This window comes from Coturnix japonica, chromosome 1 (assembly GCF_001577835.2).
Source record: "Coturnix japonica isolate 7356 chromosome 1, Coturnix japonica 2.1, whole genome shotgun sequence".
Taxonomy (NCBI): domain Eukaryota; kingdom Metazoa; phylum Chordata; class Aves; order Galliformes; family Phasianidae; genus Coturnix; species Coturnix japonica.
This window is the reverse complement of record NC_029516.1, coordinates 108,329,052-108,353,315: the sequence shown is the minus strand read 5'-3', so window position 1 is coordinate 108,353,315 and position 24,264 is coordinate 108,329,052. Positions and strand designations below refer to the sequence as shown.

Here is a 24,264-nt window from a genome sequence, read left to right as displayed (position 1 = left end):
ATGAGCATTAAGAGTGCTCACCCTCACTTACCAAGCAGCTGGAAAAACAACATGCCAGATGACAGAAAATGACTCAAAGAAGTCACATCCTTTGAGAATTCAGGAAGATTAATTGACTTTTATCTTAAGAATTCATCATAAGAATCCACTCATATCTTAAGAATTGAAGTTTCCACAGTAGTAGATTTCTACGCCATCACATTTTATTGTTATCTATCTAACAATAAAAGTGACTCTAAAATATTATCAACTTTTTAAAAAGCTTCCTGTTCACAATTTTAACATATGTGGTGACCTTATGTAAATAATGTGAGAAAGATAATCATAAAACAAACAATCCACACACAAGATCTATGTTGCACGTAACATGTACTCTGAGATTACTACTGGTATGAAAGAAATAATAATTTTTAAAGCACCCTTACATAAATATGCTAGGAACACAGTAACATGATGGGATATTTATTAAGAGAAAACAGATTTAAAATGATACATACTTTGCCTATCAGGTTACCATTGTGGTATTCAGGAGGTACTTGAACCCGAAGAAAAGTTTTGCAGTTGGCAACCTACTCCAAATTGAAATAAAACAACAAAGAGGAAAACACCACCACGAAACAGCATGAGAATCAAAACAACAGACATGACACATGAATAGAGAAATGATTAAAGAAAGGAACAACGGAGAAGGAATATTGATATCTATAGTAAATCCATATTAACAAAACCAAGAAAAATAGCACAACACATTGTCAGCAAGAAAGTAGAATGTAAGGTTTCTTTATTTTTTACACATCTCCTTGTGTCACCATTAACTTGTTTTAAAAGGCCAACTTCTTGACAGTGGCAGATACATTACCTGATCAGTTAGCTATAAGCCAGTTGCTACAAATGTGCCTCCCTTGAGACAGGAACATTTCCATAATGACTGTCATAAATTAATTTCAAAAGCCATAGTTTTTATAATGCAAATACTAACAGTGTTATATGTAGTGATCAGAAATATTAAAAATATTTTTAATATTTCTTCTCAAAAAGGGACAATTGACTCTAAGCTACTCTGCTCTCATTCTGCGCCCTTTTGAAACTTACTACTTCTGCTGCCTCCAACGTTTTAGTAATAAATTATTAGACAACCACTATACAATCTTTTATAAACTATAAAAGTAGCAATATATATATATATAAAGCTATTCTATAATACTACATCTTCATATTATCACATTCATATAGGGTAATCATACTTTATTCAATCCTTGGGTCTAGTAAAGTGAAGGATGAGTCCAGGTGTCAAAATCTTTTTATTTAGTCTTATATGTTCATTGACTTGAAGAATTAGATAAAGTAATTTACACAGCTACCAAAGCTCTGAAGAGACTTGGAGCCTATCACAATAGAATGTGATTTTTCAACACAAAAATTCCTTTGGCAAGGATGAATTTCATTCCTGTTTCCTTTAGTTCGAGAACTTTTGCTAACAGCTCCTCCATAGCCAAGGCATTACTATCCTCTATAATTTCACTAAACAAAAATGAATTAAAAAATCTCTTAAAATATTTAGTCAGGTACACAGATCTAATTAATAATAACCTTCTTGGTTTAATAGCAATCCTACTTCCCTTTAAATACCTTCCCCCTCCCTGACACCCTTCAGATTAACAGTTATTCAAACGACTTCAGGTCTACTATCAACTAAAGTAAAATTCTCTTTATATTCTGAACTTGACCTAATAATTTTTCCACAAGGACAGTTCTGGCTTATATTCTCAGTATCATACTCAAATAAACTAAATGGATCAAAGCAATCAGTGCTATAAGTATTGTAAGAAGGACTGAACATTTTGCCTCCTGACTCCAGCAGTTTTTGAAACGCTTCTTGTGCAATCTTTTCTTCTCTTCATTTTGAACAACTTTACACACTATTCCTCAAAATTCAGTAGGGAAATTTTGTTTCCCTCTACAGAGATCAAAAACAAAAACAAAAAATCAAAGATATCAACAACATATTGTACCAAAATATAATAATTTTCCCATGGATTCTGTGTAATGCTAAACTGGGGGAAGATTTTTTAAACAATTCAGGTTTTTGAAAATCCTTGGAATTTTATTTCTTCCAGTAAATCAATAGTAACTTAACATCTAAAGAAACTCCAATGCACAAGCCAGTTTTCCAGAGAGAAATGCATTTTCTTGCACCCTACAATCAGGTAGCAGTCTCAGACCTTAATTTATCCATAACAGTACAGGAAACACATTGTTCTGTCCAAACAGATATCTGCAATTTGTTTTATCACTGCTAATTTTGACAGAAGAAAGGGAGCTGTGCCTAAACTACAAGTAAAATTAGCAGAAGGTTGTCCTCAGGCCTCCAGGGAGCTCTACGGAAGGAAAACTAACTGATGGGGCACTAACAGTATTGACCTGGAATGTCACACAAGTGCAGTCCTGTTCTGGGAACTGAACTCCCATAGTCAATAATTCTTTCATAAATCTAAAATCTAAGTACACAATACATTGTTCATTCAAAACTTCCATTAATTGTCTGTGGGAGTTAAGTATCACATCCCTCACCTTTTTTTATCCTGGAAATCTTTGTTCCTGGACAGTGGAAGGAAGGTATAATCCCACTTCTACTCCTATGCTCTTTTTTCAGACACTAAGCTATTAAATACCTCAAGCACACACCACCAAAGCATGCCACTATATAATTTTCACTTTTAGATCAGCTCAAGTCAACTTTCAAATGAATGATGTAACTTCTTCTATGCATTGTTTTCATCTTCATGTCCAGTTTCCTTGCTTTTGCCTCCTCCCTGATGCAGAGTAAGCATGTCTTCCTTACAAAGAAAATATCAACATTTTTTCATGCTCAAAGAAAAATCACCATAAGGACAAACAACACATTCATCTTTTCAGCATCTTTGGCATGGTTCCACATCCATTCTATGCTGTTATCTTTTGCACTTTTGTACGTGATTTGAGATTTGTAGGATAAGCAGCAAAGGTGAGGACAAGAGAACCTGAAAGGTCCTAACTGCAGAACTGAATGCAGAAGGTTTCGCTCTTAATGCTGGAAAAATAGTGCAACATGTTTGGCAGCAATCTCAGTTACCTTCTTCCCTTACATGAGCACAGACACAGAGTACCAAAGCAGCAGAGAGGACTTCTCTTCACAAAATCAGTAATGATATTCCTGTGACTACTCTGGGCTCAAGGAAGGCATAGCAAATGAAGTGTCTATCCTTCTTCCAGCGTATCTCCACACACCAGTGAAGAGTGCACCTAAGCTTCTACTGCTACATCACAGCTATGACAGAAACATACCAATAGAAAGATCAGTTCAACTAGGAAATGTGAAAGAAAAATACAGACCCATAGCAGAGTATATTAAGTGCTATATACAATAGTTAGAACTCAAACTGCAGTTATGTGACTATTTACCTCACTGGATGTAGTAAATTCATGTCAATTCTGTAACTACATATCTAGTACAGCAACCCTAATCAGCAATAGCCCTCCAAAAAAAACTGATACAGAACTTTCATTTGTTTGCAGGAGTCGATCTGAATGACATTCCCCCTGTTTTCCTACTCTGGAAATCCTCATTCCTGGACAGTGGAAGGAAACTACCTTCCCAGTTCTACAGTTTTACATGATATATTTTACAAAGCATTGAAGCAGTGGCACAACAGTGGACTGCAGCAAACTACATGCCTCTCCATACACATCATGTGGCGTGTAAGGAGGGGAATTGTCTATTTGAAGTCAATTCCAACTTAGAAAAGGATAAAGTTTTAACTTATTAATTACTTAGCTTGCTAATCAGTTTACTGCTATTTCAGATTAAAGAACTGATAAAAAACGCAACATGGGAGCACGTTACAGTAAATTTACTATCTAAGAGAATACAAATAAGTTCGAGTAACATGCAAGGTCAGGAATCCATACTTGATATTTTAAGTCAATTATTTTTTCTTCTGTATTTTACTCACAATAATGGTCTTTGTAATCTAAGCACTTGGAAGAAAGTAGGCTACACAAACCGCCCCCCACGTTTTAAGAGGAGCAATCAGGATGCCAGTTTCAAGATCCATCCCTGCCCTTTTTGCTAACCTGGTGTTTCCAGGTCTGATGCAGGAAACGTTACCAAAATCCACTTTTTCTTCTCTTCCACATGAAGCACATGAACTTCCTCTGCAGGGAGAGAGAATCAGCCAAAAGAAAAGACTGCAGGCTGCTAATCTCATAGCACAAGGTTGAAATCTACTTTTGTACCACCTGAGGAGTAACCACTAAACTGCTCTTGTCACAGTTCTCCCTCTAGCTCTGGAGGGGAAAACATACACTTGGTGACATCCATCAGTTGTGGCCTGAAGATGGAAATAGCATTATTCACAAGCAAAGCTCAAGCTGTTCTGAGGCCTCTTTCACAGAGCTGCAGACTAAGAAATGCAGTCCCCACTGCACAGTAAAACCAGATCAAAGATATCAGAGATCACCACAATAGACAAGAAAAGGACTTGGACTTACTCAACACGATCTATCTTTAGCCTATATACAGTGCTGCAGCCAAGTATAGACTGTAACTCCAAATAAACAGCTGTAACTAATACATTCTCTCTTTTAGTTCTCTTCTAAATGATCAATTTAGCAAAATCAAAAGTCATTGTATTGTTTTAATCCTGCTTGATACTCTTCAGAAAAGAACAAAAATATATGGGAAATGTATAAAGGTGTAAGTTCAGGGTTTATATGAATTCAATAGCCCTCAGTATAACAGCGTTTAACGAAAATAGCCACTGATGTAAAGTATAAAAAAATATATAACCGTGCAAGATATTGTGGTATACTAAGTAAACCTATAATAACCACTGAATTGTATCTTTGTTGAGGTTTACTTACTACCTTGGTTTTCCTTGCATTCAAGTTAAAAATGTTTTTAATTTGGGAAGCAAGCTTTGCATTCCTCAGCAAAACCTGTGAATTTTTGAACAGTGTGGGTACACAGTAGCCAAATCTGCTTGATGTACAGCCTTAATAAGGTATCACACACACATACATATTTATACAAGTGAGTGAAAGTGGTAGAGGTAGGAACAGACTTTGAAATTCCAAGTCTACATTTTTTACCGATGAACGTACATATATAACATACCTAAAGGTACTTCTCTAGAAATTAAAGAGGAAATCCTAAAGAAAAGTAATTTTTTTCCATCTATCTTTTCTTTTGAAAGGCAGCCAGTAAGATTTCACTAGTCGGTATTGTATGTAGGGAAAACAGACTCCCTAATACCATAAAGAGAATATACACTTAGTAACTTTGTTGTTAGAGTTGCTTCGACTGTAGTATTCATTCTGTGTTTTAAAATGAATGTAGATTTAATACTTACTGTATTCTTCTGAGATACCATATCCTGGAAGAAAAAGAGAATCAAGATGGTCAATGTGAGAATTATTATTACATCAAATAAAACTAAATGGCATACATAAAAATATGTTCTTCAATGCATAAGCTGCTTTTCCTGCCATACTAAATTCCAAGCAAGGAACAATGTCAAAAAACAAACAAACAAAAAACTTCATAGTTCAGTTTCAGAAAGAAGTAATGACTCTAAATAGGTTTATTCTTTGTGTTCAGAAGAAAACTCATACTTCCCAGTAAATGGAGTTTCTCAAGCTGGGCACTCCATAAGCCTACTGGACACTTGTGAATTAAAAGCATTCAAAGCTGGAGACTTTTACTCTCAAAGAATATCCTTAAGACACCTAGGCTCTTTTCCTACATGGATGGGCACAGCCCAAAACACCCTAGTTCTTCTGAATCTGAAATCCAAAGAGAGAGACTAAAACCATGAGGAGGATGATAACTTAATATAAACCAAACCTCAAAGATCTCCAGCTGTTGGTAAGTAACTTTCTCCTCCTTCTTGTGATGGCATGCATGTCCAGTGAACACTGCTTGGTGAAGTAAACAGATCTCCAGATAAGCTACTCTACAAATGTTAGAAACAGACTTGTTTCTAAGCAAGGTTACTGAAGTAATTTAACAGTATGTGCTCTGACAATCTAAGATCATTCTTACCCAGCAACTCGCACAGAAATGATGGTGCCCACATATACAACATCAGAATGAATATTAGGAACAATCTAAGAAGTTTAGTTCCACAACTGTGAGTTTCTTTAAATCCTACCTGTTTATTATGTGCTTGGAAATAGGTCATTTTGGAAAGAACATTAATGAAACTGAAGATACGGCTCTTGGGAGAATTTCAAGGATGTGTTGTATGAAACAAACTAAATAAAGCCTGGCTGCCTGAACATCACAGCTCCTCCAGCAGGAGTAACAGTAAGAATACTGCCTTCATAACAGCTAGGCTGGCAACTCTAAATGGGTATGTAAAGCAACCCAAATCCAAGTGAAGTAATATATTCCTAAAAGCAAAGGGAAAAAAAAACTGGCTAAATTAGTCAGAAATAACAAACAACCAATAGATAGTCAGCTAATCATATCAAGGTATCTATACCTAATAGAATTACTGATTAATGCAAAATCTTTAGGGCAATAAAATACTCCAGAAAAAAAAGAAATGATTGAAGGCTTAGTCATCTGAAATAAACATCTGAAATAAAAGCTAAAAGTAAACATGTCCATTTAGCTAAACAAATATCTCCAATAAAGCTTTATCCTCTGTTGATAAAGACTTTTCTCTCTAAGGAAAAGAATGAACTCTTCTGAAAACTATCTAGCATCTAACACATGAAATGTGTCAAGAGATCATGAAATGTTCTTCCCTGAAGGATCCCAAGAATAATCCCTATCTACCTTATGAAGTATTCTTAAAACAAAAAGTGTATTTGTATATTTGAATGGTATCAAACAGTGAACTGGTGCTCGATTGCAAAAGAAGTATCAAGAACATCATGGTAGGACAGAACCATATTCCAATATCCTGCTAAAACTACCCTAGTGTTCAACCCGGGTGATCTCTTCAACTTGTTTCTAACAACTCAAATCAATTAATCAAGTAATTTTGATCACATTGTAAGATATGCCAGGGAGCTGTTGACCAAAAAGACTAAACAAACAACTCTGAAATAAGAGATACAGTAGGGCTCAGTGTCACTAGTGTCAGAGCTCTCATAAGAATTAAAATTAAGAGAGAGAACAGTTTTTCTAGCCCTATGTGATCCAGTCCTACTCTAGTGTTGCCAGGCCCCCAGACTTGTACTCGAACCTCACACTCTTTAACAAAAAGACCCAGAACTGACACTGCAAAGATCTGCAAGCTCTGGCAATGAACTGTCTGAAGGCCTGAAGGCAAGATGAAAAGTTGTATGTCTGCCCACTAACATTATTAGAGCAATGAAGGGGATGCAAGTATGCCTTGACACATATATTTGTTGTATCTCTTTGAGCAAAGGGTGTGAGTGGCTCCATCTGGGAGTTCTTGTGACTCCAGATTACACAAAATGTGAATGTATATGTAAACCACAATTGCAGAAAGGAGTATGGGATTCTACACTCAGAGTAACACTGAAGACAATGAAAGAAAAAGAAGCTGTGACAGGACCCAGCTCTCCTGGGAACAGACAAGGCATCTCACACAAAAATAACACTCAACTAAATATTCTTATTACACTGGGAGAGGTTGGAGAATTCCAAGACAAATTTTTGGACATCAGTGGCATCAAAAAATATTAAAACTATAAGGGGTAATAAAGAAAAAGAAGAAAAAAAACACAACCTCACAAAGCATAAACAACACTGTTCTCAGTGACGGTAGCAAGAAAAAGGATGATACTGTATAAAACAGTAAATGATAGTTTAAAACAGCATTCTAAACATGAGCCAAACCAAAGAGAAGCTACACTATCTCACGATAGGATTTGCAGCCAGAACAGCATTAAAAGACTTCAGTGTACAGCACGTTACCCTGCTGCAGTAGTGAACAGCAGGCCTGTACAATGATTTGATGAGGATCTCATCTTCATCAAAGAGAAACAAAGATTCCTGTAATCTTAGCTTCTCAGAAACTAGGAGATACTAACCTCAGCTGAGAGAAGTACTTGAATGTTCAGAGTAGGTTGCAATACATTACTTCTTTGAGCGCCATTATTGTAGAAAATCTGCACTTTCACTTCCAAGTCTAACCGTCTGAAGCAAATCCAGTACTACAGTATGTATCTTTTCATAGAAACGAGCTTTTACATTACTCTGACCACTGCTATTCTTGGTAGTAGCTGTTATTCTCAACAAGATTTTGCTGAATAGCCATTAGGAAATCACACTCAAGAAAAAAAATATATATATATATACATGTTTGCAGGGTCAGGTAGCTAAAGGAATTTTTGAAATGAAGCAAGATTTTGAAGTGAGAACCTTACTTTGAGAGATTGAGCAGTATCAGCATCAGTGCCGTGGTAGAGTATAACATTATTTGCCATGTCAAAGCTTTCACGCACACCAAGGTGGTAGAACAGTGATGGTTGCTTGGAAATATCACTCATATCCACAACTGCAACATCTGAAATGAAAGAGGAAGGGGGGAAAGTGCTAAAAAAAAAGAAGTCTTAAAACTTATTTTATTATTACAAAGAATTTTAAATAAATTCTGAAATTGCACATACATTTGTAAGGGCAAAATCAACATACTCAAGTACGGATCATTTTCTCATGGTAGAGGTAAATATTACCATGCACTTGAAAGACACTACATCCAGAAAATGATCACGGTATTACCATAACTGTGAGGCATGGTCTATGAATTCACAGTTTTGAAATCACTTCATCAGGCATACTGCAGGTGAAGGAGTTCTACATTTTCTCCCCGAGCCAGGCCTGACGGTCTGAATGCCCACTAAGGTGGGAGATGGGGAGTCTCCGGATGAAACCTCTGAGGAGAATTGAGCAGCTGAAAATGAAGGAAAACCATAAGGCCATGTTTACTTTGCTGTGGTCTAAAGCTTTTTGAAGGTCTTTATCTGCATGACTGTCTGCTTTCACTGCTGCAGGATAGATGGCTAAATGTACGTCCAAAGTATTGGGCATTCAAACCACAGGGCAGTCTGAGGTACAAAACAGATTCCAGAGTCCAATTCAGCAGGGCAGTAAATCCCGCACCTCTGAAGCTGCTAACAGGCAGCTTCTGTATCTACAGAGAATGATGGAGAAGAATGAAGCTACTAATAAACAAGAAACCCATGAGCAGGCCAGGCCTGGTGTGTGAAATCCAAACAAAGCTGTCAGTTCACCTGGGTTTCACTGAGGTTACCTACCAGAAGAATCAATGCCCCATACTCAGTATGCAAGTTCTTAGTAAATCCATAAGTGAATGTACATTTCTGTATGATTCCACCTGGGTATTTTAAAGGCGGTGCTAAAGCACCACACCCTGGGGTTAGCCAAACCTTTTCATTATCCTGTTAAAGCACAAAGACGGGTTGTTGAGTCCACAGAAATGACCTGCCTAAACACCAAGGTATCGCTATTTAAAACATAATAAGCTTAAAAATAATTAATATAAAATAAAATCATGGTAAAGTGAGAGAATTCTCCTATCCCTGAGCAACCTCAAATCCTGCACCACCTACTGATTGCCTTTCCAGTTCCTGCTTAGTGAGCTTTCTACAGCAGAGTGGTCATACAAACTGAGCAGGCTTGAAGCAGTAAACCCCAGCTTCATCCACACATCCGAATCCAGATTATCCCCACCTCCAGCATTACAAAATCAATTGAGAAAACAGAAGCGATCTATAAAATAAACATTTAGACAAAATAACAAGCACACCTAGAATCACATTAGCTCAAGTAAAAAGACAAAGTCAAAGAGGGTGGACTGCTTTTAAAACCTGTAAAAACTAATTTTGTGGAATCAAAATCTCCTTCCTGGTGAGAGAACTTAGACAATGTGTTAACATAGCACACAGATATTGCATTTTCTAATACCATGTGAGCAATGATCCGTAACAGTTTATTGCAATAAGGCTACATGTGGCCCACATCTGAAATTGGCCTTCTTTTGACTGCTACTTGGTAACTACATAAGTCACATCAGAACCACATTAAATGGGCATAACCACAGAAGTCTGTGTCTGAAGCAGAGCATCAGAAGTGCCAGTGCCCTCAGAGTGGAGCAGTGATAAGACCCTGTGTTCCCAGGGAGGCCTCCACAACTGCTCCAGCAGGAACAGTAGTACGCTGGGAGCAGGAAGGAGAGAGTATGGATCTGTCTACATAGCGGCTCTATGCAGGTGCATAAAGCATCTTAAGTCTGGTGAGGTCAGGAAATGAATACAAGTGAACAAATGATGAATAATAAATGCTAATTAAAGAAGTAACACCCTTGGACATACTCAGTGCACTGGACACTCAATGATTCACAAATACTTCAGTTTCAGTTGTCTTATGCATTGCTTGCAATTGATGCCAAAATCTTTCATCTCCAATTCTTGAAACACAAATTAAGGGCCCTGAAGCACAAGGACATATTTAGAATGGTTACAAAGAAGAATTTCTGTATTTATAAGGTCTGTGAGATACATAAAATTAACACTACAGCACAAGCACCTGCTTAGCAAAGCATGATTAATGAACAGAAACAAGTCAGTCACACTTCATCCTCTACTCCCGTCTCCACAGCAGGAGAGCCAATTCAACATAATGCTTTCCAGGCTCCTCCTTCCACATTTAGGTTCAGCTTCCTTCCTCACAGACAAGTATCAATCAAAAATTAATGCCAACTTTTTGGATAGCCAGATTGTAGGTGGTAATAGCTGAAGTTTAGAGTAGAAGTCAGCATGTAGTCGGAGGGAAACTGGTAATGAAATCAACCAGGCCGCACCTCGAGTAATGTGTTCAGTTTTGGGCCCCTCACTGCAAGAAAGACATTGAGGCCCTGGAACGTGTTCAGAGGAGCGCTACAAAGCTGGTGAGGGGTCTGGAGCACAGGCCTTATGAGAATCAGCTGAGGGAGCTGGGATTGTTCAGCCTGGAGAAAAGGAGGCTCAAGGGAGACCTTATTGCTCTCTATAACTTCCTGAAGGGGGGTTGTAGTGAGCTGGGGGTTGGCCTCTTCTCTCATGTAGACAGTGATAGAACTAGAGGGAATGGTTCTAAGCTGCAGCAGGGGAGATTCAGGCTGGACATTAGGAAATTTTACTTCTCGGAAAGGGTAGTCAGGCATTGGAATGCACTGCCCAAGGGAGGTGGTGGAGTGGGAGTGTTCAAGAAACATTTGGATGTTGTGTTGAGGGATATGATTTAACTGGGAAGTATTGGTAATGGTTGGACTAGATGATCTTCTAGGTCTTTTCCAACCTTGATAATTCTGTGATTCTGTGACACACTCAAAAAGCCTGAAAGCATTTTAACAGAAGCAGAGAACACAAAAGCTGTGTTTATTTTAAATATCTTGTTTAGTCACAAGCAGAAATTTCTTGTTCTTGAGTTCAGGTCTCACCTGCAACCTTTTATGCTTTGGAATTCAAATAGCAGCTTCAGCACCACTAACTCTCATCCAGCAAAAACTGTCCCTTGAGATACAAGGGTTGAACACCAGACAACCAGCCAAAATGTGTCATGGACAGATTGAGGGGCCAAAGTTCACCTTGAGCTTTCTGCATGAGCACCCTTTTCATCCAGAGTGATCTAAAACAGGGTTACATTCAGACCCAAACATTACAGCCACTAATCATGTCAGCTCTGTGGTGTTACTTTACAGCTGTACTCAGACACAGCCTCTTTCATCTGTCCGCTGGTACAGAGGACACACATTAAAAATAGAAATAGGAGATATTTTTAGTGTTTCAGTGGTGTTTACTGCAATTCAGGAGAAAAGAGTATTTAAAACTACTGATTTTTTTAAACCATGATGGAGTATTCATGACATTTATAACTGATACATACTCATTATTATTGAAAGAACCCACCTGTTCCAACAATTAAATCACACAACAAACTACAATTCAGTTAAAAGCAGCAGAACAAATGACAGCAGGTAAGCAATACTGTCACTTCTAGGGACTGACATAGAACCTAAATGCTCATTTACTTCTATGTCCTGGGGCTTTCCTATCTATCAAATACATCACCCCAATCTTGCCATACTCCCCCCTCAATTGCATATTAAGGATTTTGTTGTTAAATGGAAGGAAAGGTTCTTCTGAAGTCCTTGGAAATGAAAAGCAAAAGTTTTATGAAACATTATTAGATGTTTCCTAGATAGAACTAAATGCACAGTAAAACTGTACATTTCAAAGGCAAAGCACTATTCTAAAATAGGAAAGCAGTTCTACTGATCCAGAAAAGCAAAACTTGTGCCCAAAGAACGTCTGTGCTTATATTTAACTGATCTTCTAAGAGTGTTTCTCAGACTCTGCCAGACAGAATACAACTGTGCAACTTCAAGAACTGGTACATGAAGAAAATTAATATAATTAATAAAACACATGGCAAATCCAACTGAAGAATGCACTTTTAATGCTCTCCACAAGCACCAATATGAAAACATAGCCTGACTAGAAAACATTGGAACAGTGAAACACAAAAAAACCCATCACTCAGAAGGGGTAGAAAAATTTCTTTTTCTCCTTCTCCTAAAATGTTAACTGCATGAAAAGAACTAATCCTCAATGAACTTTCCTAGCATTATTGAACTGCAGCAGTCAGAAAATACGTAATTTACTCGACACAGTATATGCCTAAGCTCAGAAACTGCCCAGTGTTTTCCACAACACAAAGCTTTGTTCTCAGTCTTTTTTTTCCCCCACAACTTTGCCAGTATTTGCCTGAGGTTGTGTGTTCGTGTGTGTTTCTGTTTTTTTCTTATAAAAGATTTAATTAAAAACAATCCAATCATTTATGAGACTGTGTTGGGGAACTTATTCTTTTGGCAGTACTAAACATCACCCCATGCCAAATTAAGAAGGCTTAGTACTCTCATGTACCAAAACAGAGTCTGAATAGTCAGACTGACCGGAAATACTCAATTAATGTTATTCATTCCACAACTAAGATTCAGAAGTGATTTGGTCTGTCACAGTACAGGTGTTTGATCTCACACAAGGTCATCTTCACACCCCTCACTGTCAATGCAGAGAGATAAAGCACTTTAGGAATACTGTTTGATCTGTCAGAAGTCTGCCTTAGTCTGTCCCCTTCTTTCCTGTAGCCCCTCTTTAGCTGACGTGATAGCAGCCTTTCTGTACCTAAAGGGGAGCTACAAGAAAGAAGGGGACAGACTCTTTCTCAGGATCTGTGGTGACAGAACAAGAATGGTGAGGCACTGGCAGAGGTTGCCCAGAGTTGTAGTGGATGCCACATCCCTGGAGATTTTCAAGGCGAGGCTGGATCAGGCCCTGGGCAACCTGTCCTAACTGTGTAATCCCTGTTCATTGCAGGGGAGCTGGACTAGATGGCCTTTAGATGTCCATTCCAACTCTAAGGATTCCATGATTCTGTGAGAAGAACAGCAGCGCAGAAGTGCCCATTTCTCTCCACCTGTGAAGGAAGTCAAAGATAATAGCATGCAAGGTGTTTTGTGCTATGAGGTTGCTCTATAGAGAGACTTTCAAGACAAATTTAAGTGTTACATTTCCTTGAAAGCTAATGGCATTCATACTAAGGCTAGTTTTACCATACTATGTTTTACCCAGAGAGGCTGGGGATGTTCTGTAGGTGTTTAAAGACCAGGTTGGATGAGGCCCTGGCCAACCTGGTCAAGTACTAGATCTAGAGGTGGGTGGCCCTGCCTATGGCAATGGGGTTGGAACGTGAAGATCCTTGATGTCCCGTCCAATCCAAGTCATTCTAATATTCTATGATTTCATACTGCAGTTTGCAATGTCCTAAGAACAGTATGGTTTCAAGTTTGAATCAGGTAACTCAATGTTGTGAGAAATCATAGTTAAAAAGCCTGCACACACATTCACTGGAAACTTTTACAGTACTCAGCCCTTTGCACACTCATCCTTCTTTGAGGAAGTGCTGAAAAGTTTGCCCACTCCAAGCCATAGACCTTTAGTTACCAACCACAATCAAATCAGGTGAGTACAGACAAGGTATTCATGCTGCTAATAAATGGTTTCTGAAAGTTGTGACATCCACAAGAGATCGCTATTTACACAATTTCCTTCAGGTTTCTGGGTTGAAAATTGAGGGAGAGACCTCATCTCTTGGATCTTAGCATTTGAGCAGTTTCACATCCCAGGCAGATGAATGCTTACGCCTGCCTGTCACTCCTATCTCTTTCACGTGACACATGGTCTCTACTTTCCTCCCTTTCCATCCCATCATCCCCCTAGATTTTGGATACTTTTTATCTTGTTTTTTTTCCTCCCTCCCTCTCAACCCCTCTTAAGAAAGTGAAAGCTGGACAAAACATTCATCTGAAGCAGAACTCATCACTTAGTCCAAGCAGAGAGAGATCCCAAGCTTCCTGAGAAGCAAAATAACCAGCATCTAACTGCACAGTCTTCAGATGTGATACAACCATAGCAGGCATGCAGCTGTGAGGTACGTGGTGAAGAAAAGCAGTCCACTCCTGCCTCAGTAGCTGCAGAAGATTAGCAGACATACCATGATGAAGGCTGATAGGGTTGCAGGAAGAGACAGGGCAGTATTACGGCTTGAGCAATTAAATGCTTCCCTGCACAACCAAATCCCGTCCCTGCTTCTCTGTATACCACAACTGCTATGTGACACTAGCCTAAACAGACAGGTCTCAGAGATGGACCCAGCAACCGTACAGTTATTTTGATGGGTTCCCTCGGGCCCTGTCGCTGTCACACAGAGCAGAGCTCAGCGCTGCCCCTCCGCTCCCTGTGAGGAGCTGCAGCCGCCATCAGGCCTCCATCAGCTCCTCTGCTCTGCACTGAGCAAACACAGGGGCTTCAGCCACTCCTCATACATCCTGCCCTCCAGACCCTTCACCATCTTTATAGCCCTCCTTTGGATGCTCTCTAATAGTTTTATGTCCTCCTTGCATTGTGGTGCCCTAAACTGCACAGTGCCTGAGGTGAGGATAACATTGTTTCCCATATTTCCCCAGCAAGGCAAGGAACCCGCTACTTCTGCAGAGTCAGCCATTTTGCCAGCTTGTTTAACAAACAGTGGAGTAGATTAAAAACAGGCACTTCACACTAACACTAGCTGTGTGCCAAGCGTCACATGAGATTGTTTCCACTGCAGTGTTTACTACAGCAGAGCTTGCCACTGAGGAGAGCATACAGCAAAAGGCACCCAGCCCTGAACCTAATTTGAACCTCACCTGTAGTTTGAGGGCAAAATAAGAAAGTTGAACTTTATGTAACTCCTCATACACCTTGGTACTCCCTACACTGAGTCATGAAAAGCAACGGGGTCATGAGAGGCAATGAAAGGGTTTGAAGTGGCCTGAGTGTAATTAAGAAAATACAACACGAAAGGCTGTCCCTTCCTTCCCAACAGCAAGCTAATCAATTTCTAGGCCATGGAGGTTCAGATAAACTCCAAACCTTTGAACACTTATCCAACCTAAATGACTTCAGTCACTCATCATTTAAGGTTGATTACCTTGGCTGGGAAGCAGCACAATCCTGCCCAATCTGCACATCCTGAGCATACTGCATGTTGGCCAAAGGCATATATCAAAAACATCTGACAAAACAAAACTATGCTGCATTTTATCTTCGAGCCAAAGAAATGTTTGAGGTAAGACTAATCTAAATCTCCTATTTTCTTCCAAGTCGTTTAAAAACAAAGGTCAAGAAACACCTCCATCAATAGAAATCTGTACTTGTCCATACCAAACCATGGCATCGGTCTTATAACTATATCACAGATTTTCTCCTTATATAACCTCAGACTTCCATCTAAGGCCCACACAGAAGTACAGTATGTGTAGATAAATAGTTAATTGAAAACAGGCGGCATTGTTAAAGTGGAAATGCAAATGAAGTTTACATAAAACCACAGCATTGTCTGTGAGCCAAAAGAGCTTCCACTCACGTACAGGCAGTTGTTGATTCAGTATTCTGGATGTTGGGCAGATGTGGATCCAATCTGCTATTTTTACTTTGCCTGTAAACAACACAAGGGTTATATGCCTGCCTAAATGCTGCATGTATTACTGTAAAAATCCTTATCTGCCACTAAATATTGTAATCTCAAGAATGTGCAACATCCATTAATAAATGAGAAAGCTCTACTTCCAAGTACCGAGTAGTCATCAATAAAATCTAGGATTTCAGTAGAAGGCCCTATTTCCAAAGCAAATTACCAACATTATCTACTTTAACTATTCTATAAATACAATACGAGTTATTACTTCCAGCTTGCAAATGGGGAACATTAAGCATGAACACAGCCTGTTAATTAACACACTGCATCCGTACAAAATTTCCCTATTTTAACACAGAGCATAACTAAAAGCAAATAAATAATGTAACTCTAAGCTGCTTATCACAGGATCTCCACAGAATGAGGAATACTAGTTACTTCCATGTTGCAATTCAGACACAGTTACATGAAACTGTGATTTTATAACAAGCCTCTAAACGTAGCCTCCATCTTTTATTAGACTTCAGGATGGTTCACCTCAAAATATATATACACATAAACTGTCAGAAGATGAAGCCCAGCGTGTATGCTGACAATAACTCTGCTTAAAAGAAGAAGAAAAAAAGCACCAAGGATTTAATAAATCCCAAGACATAATGTTTTTTTTCCAATTGTTCAACCATTGTGAACTGCATTTTGAGGATGATTTGTTGGGCTGTTCTATTTGTCACACATCCGAATCTTCTATCAAAGTTTTCACTTCAAATCAACCAAGTAGACTTTGTGAAGTATGTGGCACTTGTTGCAGAAGCATGCTTGCCTTTGTATGCTATGAAAGGACCTTAGTTTCTACAGATGTGGGGACACATTCACAGTTATCACAGTGTAGGAAAGTAGAGATCACAGACCAAAACTTGGCAGAAAAAAAAGCCAAAACCAACCAACCAAAAAACCCCACTAATATTTGTATTACTTACTCTGAAAATTAGTTTACAACTTCAGCCTGGCAGAGAAAAGTCAACAGCAAGTGACTGCAAGGATCTGCAGGCCTTTGGCTTAAGCAATGGAGCAAGGAGAGCACTGGGTTTAGTAGCAGTGAAAAGTTTCAGCATTAACACTACAGCAGAACTACTTGCTTCTGTGAGGCTAACTATTCTGAAAGGTAGAAAAGCAAGTGTAGTTTATGATGGCACAGCGATCCAATAATTTTAAGAGTCAGAATAATTTTAAGAGTCTCCTCATAGACCACAGCAATGCAGCTTTTGCTCCTGGCACAGCTCCATAGCCACCCCAACCTCCAAGGCGAAGGTAGTTGCAGCACCGCTGAGAGAAAGCCAACAAGCTTGGAGGAATTGTGCATTCTTGGCCCACCAGCAGCTGCCATCTGAACCACAATGACCTCAGCAGAGACTGGAGTTATGCTGTTTACAGCAAGCCTGTGCCTGGGAGCAGGATAAAACAACAGCTGTGCTCCCTCTTGGCTCAGTTTCAAGCACACACACCGCAGTTCAAAGGTAACACGAGGCTAAAGCAACTCACATCCACACTGAAGCATGAGGGAAAGAGCCTACCACGTACACGAGTTTCATTGGCAAGCTATAAACCAACTTGAAGTCCTCCTAAAAAAGTGACCTTACACCACTGACTGCCTAATTCCATGCAAATAATATCACTGGAGCATGAAAGGAGGCAGCAGCCCAAGCAGGCATTGCTTTGCCTGTGCCAGAGCAGCAGCACAGGCCACAGGTCAGCTGGATATGGATTTGCAGCCAGCACAGATAGCCAGTGAGTTAGAACTTGGAGCCACTGCTTGAGCAGAGTACAGAAGGAGCCCCAAAATCTGGAGTTCTTGACCCAGTTCTGCATCAACTCCTTATTAGAAGAGTCTTACCTCAAACTTCTACATCTGCAAAACAGGAACATCAGTTACTTTTTAATTAGGGATACATGAACACCTGTGATTTGCTTAATAACCATGTATAATTCTGTGATAAAACAAAAGATTTTTTAAATAAAAGCAGGACACGACAGAACACACAGCATAGGTGAGGTTGGAACAAGCTGCTGAAGATCATCTAGTCCAAACCCTGCTGAAGCAGGTTCCCTACAGCAGGTTACACATGAAAGCATCCAGGCAGGTTCTGAATAACTCCAGAGAAGGAGACTCCATCACTTCTCTGGGCAGCCTGCACCAGGGCTCTGTTGCCCTCACATGCCTTGTGTTCATATGGAACTTGCTATGTTCCAGTTCATACCCACAGTCCCTTGTTCCATCACTGGGCATTGCTAAACAGAGCCTGGCCCCTATCCACCTGACATCCATCCTATAGATATTTACACCACAGGAACGTGAATGAACTCAACATAACCTATTTATGGTTACTTGCTTACACGTTTCTAATATTGTCCAGCTGACATGAAGCGAGCTATTTCATAATCCTATAGGCAAGCTGAACCAAAATAAGTCCTTTCAAGCTACACGTTGAAAGAGCAATAAGGCTGATATACAGCTATGTTTCATGTTGACAGTGAAAATAATGCTGAGTGAAGCATGCAAATCCCTGAATGCAAGTAAGCATTCCTGTAAAATGACTTCCTACTGGAAATTGAACCCAATATCATTAAAACAAAACACACATTTTGAATGTAATGGGTGCATCACAGCACCTAGGATGCATCAGAACACAGTAACATAAAGACTTGATGGACTGCATCAAGCTTGCCACTGTCATTTAAAATTTACCTCATGTCCTTGGATATAAAAGGGCTGTAATGCTACTACATTACTGTAGCGTTAGCAGAATATTTTACTTTGACAGCACAATGAAGTGCTTGGCTGGAGCCTCCCAGAGTTGTTCTGTATGTTCTGCATCACACAGAGATAAAAGATCAGGTCCTGACAGCTTTGCTGTTGTATTAAAGCAGCACAACATCCAATCTAGTCAGCCCCAGCCTCTTAGCTACCACCTTCCTGCTCTGAAGATGGTTTTACTGCTTCTCTTCGCATTTCCATATCACACTGTGCATGCATCTCCTCAGATTTAAAAAGAAAATACACCCTTGAAATGAAAAGAGAAATACTATGTATTCCTCAGTAAAACTCCTACCTCTGCCTCCTGAAGCAAGCATCAGACAGCCAACCTTTAACCCCTTCCCACCACTCACTGTCACACCCAAGAGCAAAGATAAACTGCAGTGGCAAGGTTTGTTGACATTTATTTAAGATGATTGCCCTCAGCAGTCATCCTCAGCTTCCTGTCAGCCATCGCAATTCTTGCAGCAGAGTCAGTGAGGCAAACGTGTGCCTCCAGCTCAGCAATAGCAGTTACCATGCTGTATATTAGCCTGAAGATAAATGTTTACTTTACCCTGACATCCTCAGCTCTGGCTGAAGGTGCTGAAGCACTCCTGCCAATTCTGCAGTGAGAATGGCAGCCTTCAGAGGGAAGAGGGCTTCAGGGCGGTAGCTGGCTATGGGAAACAATGTGGCTTCAGTCATTGCCAGTGTGAAAATCAGGACCCAGAACACACAGGCTGCCTTTCCCTTTCATGGCGGGAAGAAAAATAGTTTCAGGGACAAGAAATCAGGGTTATGTTAAGAGTGGTTTGACTGTGTTAGAGAGTAAGGAGGACCCACCTTTCAGGCCCTGTCTGGAAGCCCTCTCCATTCTAACACTGGCTCTGAGTGAAGACAGGGCAGGCGTCAGGATATCCAACAGCGCATTTGGGGCTGTCTTACCATGCAGGGTGCTGCTAAGTTCATATGTAGCAAAACAACAGAAATGGGCTTCAAAATATCCCATTACACTGATAAATGATCTGACATACTATTTCCTGGATTGTCACAGGAGTAACCTTTTTCTCGGGCAAATTCTAGCTTTATCCCTTAGTAGTTCAGACCCTTAGTATCGGGTCTGTCTTGACCAGGAGAGTGGTTAGGCCCTGGAACAGGCTGCCCAGGGAGGCTGTGGATGCCCCGTCCTTGGAGGTGTTCAAGACCAGGTTGGACGGGGCCCTGGGCAACCTGATCTAGTAAATGTGTATGTTTGGTGCCCGCCAGGCAGGGGGGTTGGAACTACATGATCCTTGAGGTCCCTTCCAACCCAGGTCATTCTGTGATTCCGTGTCTTCCTTTCAGTAGACTTTCATGCTGCTGACTTCAATTGCTGCCATCATTTCAAAACACTGTGGTTGAATGATCCAAGAAATATCCCAAACCTCCAAGCCTCCACCTGATGGCTTCTTTGTTGTGTAGACACCACCACTCACTTCTGTGTCACATAACCCGAGCAAAGAGAGCTCATCCTCCTGTTAACAAGCCCTAATTTCACCATCTATTGTAAGTTTGATCTCACAGGAGCTGTAGAATTTACAAGCTCTCTTTTATCAAAGCACCATAGAAAGTTCGGTGATTTCTGAAGATGAGAGTCATTCTGCATTACCTGCTGGTCTGCAATAACATGACAAGATACACATAACACACACAATAAGATTTCAGATGTTGGGAAGCTGGTAATGAGTAGACTCAAGGAGAAAAGAAGGATGCCATACTCCCATTACAGAATAGAAGTGTTTTTGAGCACTCCTCTCAGTGTTCTACTGAGAAATCATCTACCAGAAATTCTGCCTGCAGACAGGAAAAAGAGCTTCCTGTTCTTTCTCTTTGCACTCCATCCTTAATGATTTCTGGTTTTGTCCTCGAAAAGGCTCCAGCTCCAATAATCACTGTATCATAGATTCTAAATAAAATACATCAACTTGCTTCAGGAGGATGTTTCTGACTAAAGTAAATGGCCACAACTTCAGGCAGAGTGGGAAAAGTTGGGTAGCAGATAGTGCTTCAATCAAAGATCCCACTGATACCATTCAGAATGTGAAGACATCACTGCTCAGTCATTAAGTGTCAGTAGATACATGCTTGTCAGGATTCCAGCCAGCAAACCAAAAAGCAAGCAAGCAACTATTAGAGAAGCCCTACTATCATAACAGAGCAATAGGAGCGCACCATTTCTGTCCTAAGAGACACTGCGAGTGCATCTGTTATGCATAGAGAGCACCTTCCAACCCTGCCAAGAGTTGTAACAGAATCCCATCTGAGAAGTTATTAAACAACCAAAAGATGCGTTGTTTCTCAATAAGTGGATGACTCGAAGGATGAAATGGACTCATCATACAAGCATTTTAAGTAAGAACAAAGTCTTAAAAAGTCTCCCTTAACACATCCCCAAGAGCAAAACAAAGCATATTCTTGAGCAAGATGAGCATAAATGTGGACTTTGTAGTACTTTCCTCTTCAGAGGCATTGGATCGCCCAGTTTACTGAAGTCTGCCCATAAGGATATGAGAAAAATCAGTCTGGAAGCTGTGCACGTGCCAATTTTAATTACTTTGAATAATATCTATTGACTTTGGGGCTTCCTCTCTCTGCTTGCTTGGAAGGATATGACTCTTTCTCATGCTGCCCAATCATTCAAGTGGTTTGACTGGAGAAGAGAGAGAGGGATCCTTTAGAATCAACAGAGATGTAATCTCTGTAATCAGCTGGAACCTGGACAGCAAGCAACACCAACAGTCAACTTCTTCAGGGTGTGCTTCTACACTTCCTTAGAATCACAGAATGATTAAGGTTAAAACAAAACACTAGGATCACCTTGTCCAACCACATACCCATTACAGCATGCCCACTAACCATGAGGGACTGCCTCCAACTCTGCTCTCAGCCACGGAGCCCGACAAGGCTTCTCATCAAGTTACACTAGCAAGAGTGCCGCCGTCCCAAGGCTGTATACGAGCCTCAGCACCCGCCTCGCAGCCCCCCGCCTCGCCTACTCACCCGCATCGTAGAATGCATCCAGCACCGCCGTCTCCCCGAAGTCCAACTCCCCGAAGTTGACCGTGCCGAGCTGCGCTCCCTCCGCCTCGCACGCCCGCAGCAGGCACTGCCTCGCTCCAGCTTCGGGGCTGCGCGCCCCAGCCCCCGCCTTAGGCGGGTCGTTCAGCACGTACACGGCCCTTAGGCAGCGTGACCGTGGGGCCGCGCTGCTCTCCACCACCTCCCCGCCGCACTCGGCCGGGCCGGGGGTCGGCAACTCCTGCTCCGGGCCGGGGTGCGCGGGCTCCGCCGCCGCGCCGCCCGCGGGGCTCTCCATGGCGGCTGCCGGCAGGTGCTCAGGCGGGGCCGCGCCCCATCGCCAGCCCGAGGGCGAACTCCGGCCGCGCCCGGCCGGGCGGCACCTTTGGGCGCCGAAACGATGGCCGAGCTCCGCGCCGCCCTCCCGGCCGGGGCAAGGCACAGCCCCTTGTACACCGCGTCCCGCCGCCACCACAGCGGGACTGAGGGGAGGCGGCACCGTCGGGGGACCGCTCCTCACGCCTCACTTTCCTTCCCCGCCCCTCGCGGGACAATCCGCCTCCCCGCACCGCCCGCTGCACGGGGTTACTGCTGGTACTTGAAGTGGCGGCCCGGCTCGGCTGTGTTCGGAGGGGTTGAGCGGTGCCCTGTGTTTCAACACCTGAAGGGAACTGACTCCCAGGAGGGGAGTTAACTCTTCGAAAGGGCTGAAATGCAGGGACACGGGGAAATGGTTTAAGTTAAAAGAGGGAAGATTTTAAGGGTTGGATGTTTTTTTTTTTTTTTTTTGGGGAAGTTCTTCACTTAGGAGAGTGTAGGCCCTGAACAGGCTCCACCGGGAGGCTGTGGATGCCCCGTTCCTTGGCAGAGTAGTTCAAGACCAGGTTGGACGGGGCCTGGCAACCTGATCAGTAAATGTGTATGTTTGGTGGCCCTGCAGGCAGGGGTTGGAACTTACACTGATCCTTGAGGTCCCTTCAACCCGGATCATTCTCTGATTCTGTGTTCATACAAAGCCCAGATCACCGGCTATTCCTGATGCAGCAAAACCACCGTTGCAGCTTGTTCTTCCCTCAGCTCGGTGTATCGCACCCTTCCCCTAATGCTTTATCTTTCCACTTATCATTGAAATGATCTTGACCACGGATAGATCAACTGTGCTTGAGGAACAATGCATCCTTCAGTTCCTCCTATTTTCTTTAAAATCTCCACTGATCGTGATTCCATGACCCAGCTTTCATGGCGCCAGCAAAAAGAACCTGGCCCAATCCACTAGACACCCCATCCTGTAAGTAGTAGATAAGATCTGCCCCTCTCAGCCTTTCTCTTCTCCAGGCTGCTGACAGCCCCAGGTCTCAGCCTTCCCTCATACAGGAGATGCTCCAGGCCCCTCATCATCTCTGTGTCCCACTGCTGGGCTCTCTACAGAAGTTCTGTGTTTCTTGAACCGAAGAGCCCAGAACTGGACACAGCACTGCCAATGTGATCTCACCGGAACAGAGCAGAGGGGAGATCACTCCTTCGACCTGCTGGCCATGTTTTTTTTCATGCACCCCAGGATAACCATTGGCGCTCCTTGCCATTGAAGAGACACATGCTGGCTCAATGGCCACGACCTACTGATCACCAGGACAGCCAGGTCCTTCTCTTAGCTTTGTATCTCGGCTTTCAGAAGGGCACCATGCACTGAAATCAGGGCAGCCAGGGACCAAAGAAACTACAGAAACCATGAGGCACTGAGTGAAATTTGGATTGGAATGTGGAAGCTGCTGAAATCCTGTTCACCTCACTTTTCACTTAGGGCTACAAACAAGTTTTAAGAGAGCAGCATCTTTGTCTTCTGATGCAGCCTTGCTCCCTACTGCTATCAGAGGTTAACATTTTTACTTCATGCCATAATACAATAAAAGCAATTTGCCACACATTATTTTCTTCTGTAAGTGTCTGGCACCATGGCCTTGTGACCAAAAGAGGGGTTCCAGTAGCCAGTTGTACCATACCACTCCAAGGTACGGATAGCATTGTGCATGATGGCTCAACATGGATGCACAAAAACTACATAAGAGGCAAACCTGTCTTTCATTTTGGAGCATTTAGGGCAAGTAAGCTGTTGGATTTAGTGCAGAGGCTGAGGTTGCTGTGTTTTTCGACAAAAGCACAGGTATGGGAAACTTTGGAGAAAATATCCACTTCGGCCACCGGAGCTCCTACTCCTTCCTGGAATTATCAATTTGAAGGGATTTTTTATACAAGAAATCTTACTCAAACAGGCTGCCCAGGAGGTTGTGGATGCCCCGTCCTTGGAGGTGTTCAAGGCCAGGTTGGACGGGGCCCTGGGCAACTGATCTAGTAAATGATGTACTGTTGGTGGCCCTGC

General features: G+C 41.6%; 1 protein-coding gene across 4 annotated transcripts in view; it reads right to left on the bottom strand.

Annotated features, from left to right (window-relative positions):
- Window positions 1–22,391, bottom strand: part of MAP3K15 (mitogen-activated protein kinase kinase kinase 15) — a 61,836-nt gene extending 39,445 nt beyond the window's left edge. The window contains exons 1-4 of one of the 4 annotated variants that reach the window (XM_015886264.2): window positions 21,870–22,391; window positions 8,386–8,525; window positions 5,391–5,414; window positions 498–569 (exon numbers count right to left, since the gene is read on the bottom strand). In XM_015886264.2, the coding sequence (XP_015741750.1) occupies window positions 498–569; window positions 5,391–5,414; window positions 8,386–8,525; window positions 21,870–22,185 (552 nt within the window). In that variant the 5' untranslated portion in view covers window positions 22,186–22,391. The remainder of the gene's footprint in view (window positions 1–497; window positions 570–5,390; window positions 5,415–8,385; window positions 8,526–21,869) is intronic. The other 3 variants (XM_015886275.2, XM_015886284.2, XM_015886293.2) reach the window with 3 other exon arrangements.
- Between the last annotated feature and the right edge of the window lie 1,873 nt (window positions 22,392–24,264).